Here is an 11,364-nt window from a genome sequence, read left to right as displayed (position 1 = left end):
TCTCTCTCTCTCGTCTCTCTCTCTCTCTCTCTCTCTCTCTCTCTCTCTCTCTCTCTCTCTCTCCCCTCTCTCAGACTCTCAGTTCTTCTGTGTTACTGAGAAACTGAGAAAAGACAGAGATGGGCAGTGAGTGCTATACTAATTGGTGACTCATAGTGGCAGAAGCTGCTGAAATTTATAGCGTCAGAGAGGAGGAGGCCAGGGAGATTGTGTGGTGGTGACAAAGAAGAAGAGAGGCAGTTATGATTCTTCTTTATCTGGAAAACGCAAAAACATGGTTTCATGTTTAAATTTTTCCAGTGTGCCCAAAATGCCCTTCCTACTATTTTCCATGTTTGCCTAAATAGTTTTTATATATATATATAAGAAAATACAAAATATTATGTCCTTAATCTTCTTTTTTATCCCTTCCTCTCTCGTTTTGTTTTTTTACCTAGGTTTTGATTTGTTATTAAATTTACTTATAACACTAGTGCTACCAACAAAGCATGTTGCAATGGCATTAGAGGGGAAAATTCTTCAAATTAATCACATGTTGTTGGTATTAAAGACTTGCATGTTGGCCAAGTGTTACTCAAAGCTTTGAAATAAACTACGTACGTGCATGCATGTATTTGTTCGTTTATTTGTACGGATAAAAACTTCTTGTGCAGAAGCGTTATTTTGAATTTTGTCCACGTGGATAATCTAATAGTATGTCCACTTCTAACTATAATATTCGTTGATGCATTATTATGTCGTTGAGATTTATTTGGTTATTTAGTAATGTGATCGATTATATGACAAGCACTTATTACGTGATTGTTAAAGTGACATTATCGTTTCACATTTCTCTGAATTATGAAGTTTAAATTAACTAATGTCACATGCCTATAGATCGAGTAATACGCACCAACTAAGATTAACGCTTATAAACTTCTAAAGAAAACCCTAATTTGACAAGTTTTATTTTACAAGAAAAAAAAGTTCCGGTGTAAAATTATAGTAAACAGTTATTTACCTGAATATTGTAATGATAATAGTTTATTTTATTTTATTTTTAATTCCAATCAAACATAATAGATTTGAGAAAAAAAATCGTAATGAAATTAAAATTTACATGTTGCCCTTGGATTCACTATTCATTGAATTTCACATCTTTCTAAATTAGGCATTCATTTCAATTAATTCGGAATCTAGTTAGTTTTGCATCAAATTATGTATCAAAGGCGAATTTATTTATAATTGTTGTTTTGGAAAAAATTGGGAAATTATTTCACTGCATATTCTTTAATTTATTGCATCATACGAAATTTTTTCTGGAAATAAATATTTATTTTCTGAAAAACGGGAAATAAATTTAATGGGAAAAGGAAATGCATCTTCCTTTTGATGATTGTATTAAAGTTTTTTTTTTTCAGCCAAGAAATTGTATTGAAGTTGAAAACTCAGGGCCGGGGTACGTATTTAAACTTGCTCACTTATATAATTTTACGTTTTCACTACCACCAAATATATAATATCTCAACTGACCGGCCAATATAAAACAGGAAAATAAAGAAAAATGTTGATGGATTAGATTGTTAGGTGGCATGTTCATTTCACCAAATTATATCTTAACAAAAATACATGTGAATCTTAAATATCTCTTAACATTTTCATAAAAAGAAAAAACAATTATGATATTTGTGACAGAAATAAAAAATAAAATTAAAAATCACAAGAAAATCAAAATGTGCCAGAAATAAAATAAACCCAGGGCGAAAAACGCCTAGAGCACTCCTCCAATAGTAGAGCCCAAGCAGAAGCCCAGTAAAGAAAGTCAAGGGTCTGGTCAAACCTAGGCCCACCCAAAAATCATCAGCACACCGACGAAGAATGGATCCCCATCCCAGCTTCGAGAGGTGGAACAAAAACTTCCAAAAACTAAGGGGATATAGGCCCAAAGCTATTGAACCCTAGCTTGAATCGTCTATCTTCAAAAAATGATGTAGATATTTATTATTTATTAGGTATCAAATCATTGATATTTCATTGGTTCAGCGGTTAAACACAAAATTAATTAAGCATACCGAGATAAAACCCATGTTGATAAGGATTTTTATGAAGACATTACAAAATATAAAAATAGATGAATAGAAGTAGAGATAAAATTAATTATGATTTGTTTGTTCCTGAATATCTTTTAACATAGAGACTTCTGAAAGAATTTATAATTCTAATTTGTTTAAATTCTAGGAATAGAAATGATATGCATAAAAATTCGAGTCTTGATATTCTGATAATTTAGAAAAATTTAACTCTTACGGAATTTTTGATGATTCTACTAGAACCTAAGCAACCATAAATAAGAAATAGCCAACCCAGGGTCCAGCATAAGAATGCCCGTGTGCCCACTATCACCATCTTCTGCTACTTCCATCATCGCCGATATGCTACCAAATTAACTTTATAACCACAGACGCCCAACCCCGCCTAGCCTCGTCACCATCTTCATTAGACCCGATCCACCAAAGCAGTGCAAGTAATATCACGTGGGGGCACTAATCAATACTTTGAAAACATAAAAAATAAACGCATCCAAAATATAATAGTAAACTGCATGTCTAAAGTAATTTGTCAATAATAATTCTAGCTTTCCTTTTTCTTTTGAATAATCGAAAAAGTTGAATAAAAAGTGTTAATATATATATATATATGTGTGTGTATATAAAAAACGTTCACATGACTTATAGTATAAGCATGGCACACCAATTCATGAAAGAAAACGCCTAGTCTACAAAAGATAAAATCCAAGTTCTCTTCTGGTCTCATAGAAGAGTACCCCAAAACTTTGGAACTCATAGAAGTCTCTTGAACCCAAATACCTCTTTACAGTTGACACAGAAAGCATACGCTCGCTAGCTAGGATAGTCAGATTGGTTTTTTATGCAAACAAATTGTATATGTAAGAGGCTAATTCTGTTGTGCGCCGACGTGGTTCCGCCACTGCACCAAACATGGCCGGTCCTTGCCCAGTGCACACAGTGCGCTTGCACTAGGCCTAAAATCAAAGGGGCACATCTAATCATCTTTTATTTATCTCTTGGTTATATAATTATGTATATATATTAATTGATTATACATAGGGAAAAAATATTGATAAAAAATTATTCTTAATTTTTTTTTTTGGATCTTCTAGAATCTCTTCTTCTACCTTAATCTTCTCTCAAATTCATATACTCGTTGCATCACTTATGGAGAAAATTCATTACAACAATAAAAGAGGTCCATTGGCGATTGGATCTTCTCCATAATAAAAGAAATCTTTATAAATTGCTCAAAGTCATCTAAAAGAAAAGAAAAATAATCAGTATTTTTTAATAAATTTTTTATATAAGGTAACATTTTTTTTTCCGCACTAGGCCTTAAATATTTCAGGACCGGCCCTGGCACCAAAGCCATTCTACTCCAATAATCGACACAGACCGCAAAAGCCACGCCGCCACAGACACATGAATTGGCTCAAAAATTACCGTAACTACGCCACTAACGCAAGTCATGAAGGTTTTAGAAGACGACCTTTGCCGCCATAAGCCAAAGAAGCCTTCGACAACATCCTTACCCCTACACAAACCAATTGACTCATACCCGCAGCTAGCCTATCCTCAAACTAATTATTAAACCCCATCCAAGAGACCACCAAATTGATAGATTCAAGACCCGTTTGACAGCAGCTCAAATCGACATGGGCGAGAGCTTGGGTCGGGTATGTTATTAGTGCCTTAATGTTGGTTTTCTTCTTGGATGTACCGCTAGAAGTGAGGGAAGGTTGGTGGTGACACTTTCTTTGTGATCACCGAGTTTATGCGGGTATCAGAGACGACTTGTGGCTGATAGGGCGTGGACTTGCTAAAAGATCACGAAAGCTAGGGTTTCTAATCTAGGCCTGGAGTGTTTGGACCGCTTGGTCCTCTTTTCAAGTTCATAGGTCTCATTGTAGAACTTCATCTAGGATTTTACAAAACATAGTTTGACTGGGTCTTTATGGCCAAAATTAATGTTTAAATTTGAACAAGGGACAATCTTTTTTTTTTTTTTTAGTAATCAAGACGAAATTTTATTGCACCAAGAACTACATATTACATAGAGGAGTTAGAACTCCTTCAAGTTTCATAGGAACAGGACCAAACCAACGAAAGGAAGATCTAAATTTAGAGCCAATTTAGCCAATTTGTCGGCAATGCACTAAATTGGACTCTCTAAATACATGAGCAAAGAAAGAGCAAGGCATAGTAGACAAATCAGTTTTGATATCAGCAATCACATGACCAAATGCAGACTCATCCTCCACATATCCTGAACAAGCCTTAACCACTTTGGAGCAATCATACTCAAACACTAAAGGGGAGAGGTGAAACTCTACAGCAAACTCTGAAGCTGCTCTCCCGGTAAAGGCCTCAACCATCTTTGGAGTATACACATTAAAAACCTTTAAACAAATTCCTCCCACCACACTCGCAGTAGAATCTCGAAACACAACACCAATACCTCCTTGGTTAGTACCCATCTGAAAAGCTCCATCCAAATTGGCCTTCAACCAGCCAGCTGGTGGGGAAACCCAAGGTTTCAGTACCCATCTGCGAGGTATATTCTTATGCATAACAGAAAGCAGCAAGAGGAAATAGGTCCGGATTTGATAAAAAAGTTTACTCAAGGAACTAACTTTATTCTCCCAAAGCCTAGAATTCCGTTCTTTCCACCCATGCCAAAGAATGATTAATAACAATTTGAAATTATCAGAAGACAGGGAATCTGAACATACTAGTAGCCAGTCCATCATAGATATCGAAGGAGATACACCTTGAAAAATCCCAAGAAGCTCCGGAAACATTTTGGATAAGTCTTTGATGAAACAACAATCTCTACTCACATGTGTTATAGATTCAACAGCAGCATTGCAAAAATAGCAACCATTCTCAATAAACACCTTCTTGGACTGGAGAATCTCAATAGTAGGTAATATCGAAGAACAAACTTTCCAAACATGAACCTTGATTTTACCCGGTAACCCAAGCTGCCATACCTTCTTCCGTAACTTTAGGGACTCAGATGAATTTGAAGTTGATGAGAAATCCTAAGAAAGAGACCGAGCTAAAAGATATGTTGTTTTGGTAGAAAATCTCCCTCTCGATTCAAAATGCCAAATTAGCTTATCTTGAGAGGAATGATGCCGAAGAGGAATAGCAAGAATCAGACTAACATCCGTAGGTTCAAAATGTTCCTCAAGAGCAGCTAAGTCCTAAGAATGAGAAGCTGTAATAAAATCACTAACCTTTGAAAGACGCAAACTTCGTCTACTAAGAGGCCGAAAATCATGAACTCTAGGCAACCAAGGATCCTCCCATGCATGAACTGAGCTACCATCACCAATCTGCCATCTAGTTCCATTTACTAGTAAGTCCCTAGCCTCAAAAATTCCTTTCCAACATTGGGATGGAGAAGAAGGAGTATGAGCATTCCAGAAATCAATATTAAGAAAGTACCTTGCTTTGTATAACTGGCCAAGTAAAGAGGAGGGGTTTTTCATAATTCTTCAACTCTGTTTTGATATCAACGCCAGATTATAAGCATAAAGATCCCGAAACCCCATACCTCCTTCCTCTTTAGGTTTACAAAATTTATCCCAAGACAGCCAATGAATTTTTCGATCCCCAGATGTATTGCTCCACCAGAATTTAGCACACATTTGATGAAGAGTGTTACAAAAAGTCTTGGGTAAAAGAAAACAACTCATCGTGTATGAGGGAAGAGCTTGAGCAACCACCCTAATAAGAATATCTCTCCCTGCACCGCTTAATAGTTTCCCTTGCCAACCCTCCAATTTACAGCGCAACTGCTCCTTAATATAAGAAAAAGTAGCAGTTTTATTCCACCCTACTACAGTCGGTAAACCTAGATACTTCTCATGTTTCTCAACAGTCCTAACCTCTAATAAACCCGCCAAAGTAGTACTCGTAACATTAAACACTACTCTACTAAACACAACCTCACTCTTCAAAAGATTTATCTGCTGCCCATAAGCTGCTTCATAATCTGCTAGAATAGATCTGATATTGATACACTCATTCTCAGAAGCTTTACCAAACAATAAACTGTTATCAGCAAATAATAAGTGATGGATATTAGGTGCACCAAAGCAAATTGTAATGCCTTGAAGCAAACCAAATGAAGTTTTTTTCTCCAGTAACACAGAAAACACCTCAGCACAAATAAGAAACAAGTAAGGCGAAAGATTGCCTTGTCTTAAGCCTCGAGTCGGATTTAAAGATCCACAAAGCTTCCCATTAATTAGAATTCGAAAAGAATAGCTAACTGTACTCACACATTGCATCACCAACTTAACCCAATGCTCATCAAAGCCCAGCTGATCAAGAAGAACAACCTCCAAGAAGATCCATTCCATCCGATCATAAGCCTTGCTCATATCCAATTTCAGTGACATCACACCCTCAGAAACATTAGTATTTATAAAATGACACACCTCATTTGCTATCAGAGAATTATCAGTAATCAACCGGCCTGGAATAAAGGCACTCTGACGAGCCAATCTACCAGTGACCAAAAAGCTCCTCACTGCCATGCTCACCTCACCACCCACCACATCCCAATATTTTTGAAAAAATTCGAGAGGCATGCCATCTGGGCCCAGTGACTTAGTCGGGTACATTTGAAATAGGGCGGCTTTCTCATCATCTTGATATGGTGCACATAGCTCCAAGTTCATCTCTGAACTCACCTTCGGCTTCCGATGTTGGTTGCCATAGACTCAAGGACAATCTTGATTTACTTGTTTGTATCCGTCTAGTATATATGCTTCTGAGTATTCAAATCTGCTGAAATTAATGTGTTAACTATTTTGATTGTTATGGTCCTAGGTGCATCTAGTAATCATATGGAGTAAATCCGATCATTTTATCATCTTTTATGGGTGTTTTATTCCTTCTACAATTCGTTGAGTATTATAAATGGTAACTTCTTGTTTCGAGAAAAAAAAATGTCCTTCACACATTGTTGAAAAGAAAATTTTGTTCAGTATCAGTCATAAAAATTGAAGACGCAGACTTTCCAAATAAATAATATTTTATAATTCTGGGCGTGGGCTGAGCCTCCCAAGTCCCAACTAAGCTAGGTTCCAAGCCCTATTTCAAAAAGAAAATATAAAATTTATAATTTATTACTGATTTATTTTATAATCACAAATAAGAGCTAGAAATGATATTATAATTTGAAGAGAAATCACCACAATAATAAACCATGAGAAGCTTAGCTGCAAGGGCAAAACTAACACCTATTGTTTAGGAAAAACATCAATATTACCAATGATGAGGATCCTTATTAAATGGGAGAACGTCATTTCCATGAAATGATCGATTCAAATCTCTTATTTGGTATGGTGTTTGGTTCACCACTTCACTGGCCATGGATTCCGTGCACCATTGGCGCAACTTATGCAGTTTGGTTCTCGTTATCAATCACCTTCTCATTGAGATTCTTTGTTTTTCCATCAATCTCATCCAGTTTCTGGTAAATAAGTTGCTGAAGAACACCCATATCCATCAGGTTCAGATGCTGAAACTGAGGAACTCCTAAAGTGAGACTTTCAAACATGACACGCCTCATCTGCTTCTCTTTATTTTCCTTTCTCAATTTCTTCAATTGTATCTGTTTTTTAGAGATCAACTCTCTGAGAAAGCTTTCTTGGTTCAACATCTTTTGGCTCTTCTCTATCAAAGACATGTTTTTGAACTTTTCAAGAACATGTTTGACTCCAAACGGAGAAGGCCAAACCTCAGGTTGAGAATCAAATGGGCTGTAAATAACAGCACATGCATCAATTCCACATAGAGTGGTCAATTCTCTCAACTTCTTCATCATACCTTCTTTCCTTTTCCTAAATGTGGCTCTCCTAGCAGAATTGTTAGTGATGTAAGCTATTCTCACTTTCTTTCTAGCCATAGATGTAAAATGAAAAGAATGATTGTAAGATGGTTATTTTCTCAACACCACCTGGTGTATATATACATAAACTCAAAGCTAAGATAGGTAAGTTGGTGAGGGGAATAAATAGAATTTTATTTAAAACTAAATAATGTATATCCAACCCTTGAAGAAATATTTTTTTTAGAATTTATTAGGCATACATAAATATTTTATATTAATAATAATTACATTAGAGTATTTAATAAAATAACATAATGCATGTGTGGTTGGTAAGGTTATGTTAGCAAAACTAACATTGTAATATGTTTTAAAATCTTTCATGATTGATTGCTTGGATTCTTATTTAATATTATTTAACTTTATCTTTACAAATTTGAAAATGTTATTTATCCTTATTTTTAAAGAATACTTATGGGACCATAGTTTTACTGACCTCATCATTAAGTCTCTAACATCAAGAATGATAAGAAAGGCCGAAAAATCCTTACACAGTGGACTTTAGCCCAATGTGCACACAATACAAACACAACCACGATCACACAAACTATGATTTGTAAGATATGAATAACGAAGTTCAATGGACATAATTTACACTTTCAACATCACACAAAAGGGGTTCAAAATCCGAAAACATAATTTTTCTCTAAAAGGATGAGAGTCACTCTAAGGTTTCTTGGCAGCGACTCGACAATCTGGCCGGTTGGGGTGTCTTTCCTCCACCCTCTTCGGGACTTCAATTTTCATTTTCTTAGTGATTGTGCAAGTGCTCGAGCTATGGTGTCATTTTGGTTCGCGACGGCGACGGATGGCACCATGGTGTTGCTGGATCGAGGGTACGATGGAGGCTGCTCCCTTGGATGGTTGGTGGTTCTTCTTTTTGGAGGTGTCAGGTGGCTCCCGGTGCTTGGACTGCAAGTTCGGGTCCGAACTGAATCCCTTGGCGATGCTGAAATTGAATCTCCGCAAGTTTGGGGAATTAAGGGCAGCAGTGGAGGTTGGCTAGTCAAGGGTTGGTGATGCTGTAGATAGGCGCATTGGGTGATGGTTAGTGGTTCTTGTTTCTGGAGAGGGTGGCGAGCTGGGACGTTTGTCGGATTGGGTGACGAGTGTCGATGATGGCTTAATGACAAGGTAGGGTTATGGTCCTCTGATCAGGTGCGAGCGAGAGGGTGTCAGGATATGTCCTTTATCCTCGACCATGACCTTTTCTCGACGGGGATGCAACTACCTGGTCTGGCCGATATTGAAGTTGCAATGGCCCTCGATGGAGGTGGAGGTGTCTGGATGTCTCGACCGTTGGCGGAGCCTCGCAGCAGAGGTGGCCGTAAGCTCCTCGACGTGTCCAGCCATGTAGGTGCTCTAAGAAATCCCAGTCTCTGGGGTCATGGGTGTGAACCTGTACGTGAAGGCTGTATTCAGGTTTAGGGCCTAATCCTTTGCTTCTGCTAAGGTTTCGTGGTTCGGTCTAGGTTTTATTTTATGAATTTTTTGTACTTCTTAATTTTATATTTCTAAAGTCGGGTGGAATTGCTTTTGCTGCCGAAGAATTATGATGTCATTGGCGTTTGATTCACCTGTGCCTGTAATACTCACGAGTGTGAAATGAACTATGATGGAAGTGCTTCATTGCTAGAAAAGGTGATGTTGTTTAAGTAATAGTTCTTTTGTCAGCCCCATAGAGGCAGCTATTATGTATGGTTTATGCTGATCAATAAAAAGGTTGTCTATTTCTTAAAAAAAAAACGGCGCTTATGATGAAATTCACAAGTTGTAATATAAGAGAGAAACCATATATGATCAGGAGGGAAGAGGATAAGATTTATTCTAAAAGACATGTAACTTTACTTTTTAAGCAACTAAGTCTATTACTGGTTCATATGAGTACTTACAGTAATTAAGTAAGTTCACACAAAAAAATGAGGAAGTGTAGGAAGCACTAAGCAATATATAGACCAAAACTTCTACCGATCTCTTCCAAGAGACTTTGTCATTGTCATCCGCATCACAACCACCACAGATTGCTTGACTACAAACATCTAAACAATACATGGTGCATAATGATGAGATTGATCGATGAAATTCATGTGTTGTGATATAAGAGAGAAAAATATATGGTTCGCATAGAGGAGGCCTCCTGGGGTTAACATAGGTGATGCGTTTAACTATTTGGTAAAGTAGATATTAAATATTTGGTAACATAGGTAAGGCAGAGAAGATCACATCTAATAGCATGGTTCGGTTCGTTCTTCACAAGCATCGTTGGTGGGACGGATCGAAGGTTTAGAGGCAGTTCATGGTGGTGCAACGGAGCCTTATCCTACCGGCGCCAATTCGGTATATTCTTCTTTTCGGATATGATGGGCTCAAATTAGATCAGAGAAATTCAATCAAGTTTGTGTTGTTCGGAGCTGATATGTGGAAGGCTGAAAGTGGGTTACTTGGCGATGCTTGTCGGCGAGGTGGGGAGGCTAGACGGAATGATCAGTCTACTCTTGCATGGTGCGGCAGTTTTGTTATCAGCGATGGGACATAGGTGATCTTGTTCCGGCGCGGGGATAGAGGTGAGGGTGCACAGGCAACATGTACTCTAGGTTTAGGCTTTGTGGGTATTGGCCTGGGGATGGATATCGGCCAAAACTCCATTATTTTTCAGTTTTATTGTCTTTAGTATTTACTTTTGTTTTGGTTAAGTTTTTCATCTTCCTAAATTTAGTTTGGTTAGTTGTTGAAATAAGTCACCATTTTCTCATGGTTGACGGAGGGCTATGCCCTAGTAGGTATTCTTTATGGTTTTTGCTTATACAGGTGGGCAATGTCATGGAAAGTGCACGCAAAGTGCAATGTTTGCTCTAATGAGGAGGGAGTTCATTTCTTTGTCAAATGATCAAAGTTTCCTAGTGGCGGAATGAAACTTAGGGTAACTGGTAATTTCCAATGGGATCATAGCCAAAAAGCTGATAGACATAAATGTCTCTGTATGAACATTATTTTTCCGGTATGTCACAAAAATTGTAAAGCAAATGGAATAGTCAATGATACACTCTTTGCTTAAATGGTGTTTGTTAGAATACATATATGTTGTAGACATGCCTATTTTAGGGTGTTCTTACAGTATAAGGTTTATACCCCCCCCCCTTTTTGTATTTTGAGGTTTCGTTAATGGTTACGACGTGACCGTTGCCGTTCTAGCCCTTGTATTAAAAATAATAATAAACTATTTGTAAAGTTTTTTTCGATGGTATGCAATTTGGAAAGTTTGAATGACTAATAACCAAATATAGTAGTTATATTTTTCATCACCTAATAACTAAACACGCAATCCACAGTATCCAGTGATCATTAGAAGCTTTGAGGATAGTTCCACCAGAGAGAGGCCAATCTAAAGCTCTCTCTCTCTCTCTC

General features: G+C 37.2%; 2 protein-coding genes across 2 annotated transcripts; both read right to left on the bottom strand.

Moving 5' to 3' along the window:
- Positions 1–4,183: 4,183 nt before the first annotated feature.
- On the bottom strand, positions 4,184–6,745 carry LOC101296245. Its single transcript, XM_004308468.1, has 2 exons — positions 5,922–6,745; positions 4,184–4,598 (listed from the first exon to the last, which is right to left on the bottom strand). Exons 1-2 carry the CDS (start codon positions 6,743–6,745, stop codon positions 4,184–4,186), a joined length of 1,239 nt encoding a protein of 412 aa, XP_004308516.1.
- Positions 6,746–7,467: 722 nt separating this feature from the next.
- On the bottom strand, positions 7,468–7,977 carry LOC101295959 (agamous-like MADS-box protein AGL80-like). Its single transcript, XM_004308467.1, has one exon. It carries the CDS (start codon positions 7,975–7,977, stop codon positions 7,468–7,470), a length of 510 nt encoding a protein of 169 aa, XP_004308515.1.
- Positions 7,978–11,364: the final 3,387 nt, after the last annotated feature.

This window comes from Fragaria vesca, linkage group LG7, assembly GCF_000184155.1.
Source record: "Fragaria vesca subsp. vesca linkage group LG7, FraVesHawaii_1.0, whole genome shotgun sequence".
NCBI lineage: Eukaryota > Viridiplantae > Streptophyta > Magnoliopsida > Rosales > Rosaceae > Fragaria > Fragaria vesca.
This window is presented reverse-complemented; position numbering and strand designations above follow the sequence as displayed.

Coding starts and splice junctions, on each gene's coding strand:
- LOC101296245 (XM_004308468.1), bottom strand. CDS start 6,745: ATGAACTTGGAGCTATGTGCACCATATCAAGATGATGAGAAAGCCGCC. Junction 4,599..5,921: donor ACTGTTGAGAAACATGAGAA/GTATCTAGGTTT, acceptor TATACCTCGCAG/ATGGGTACTGAAACCTTGGG.
- LOC101295959 (XM_004308467.1), bottom strand. CDS start 7,977: ATGGCTAGAAAGAAAGTGAGAATAGCTTACATCACTAACAATTCTGCT.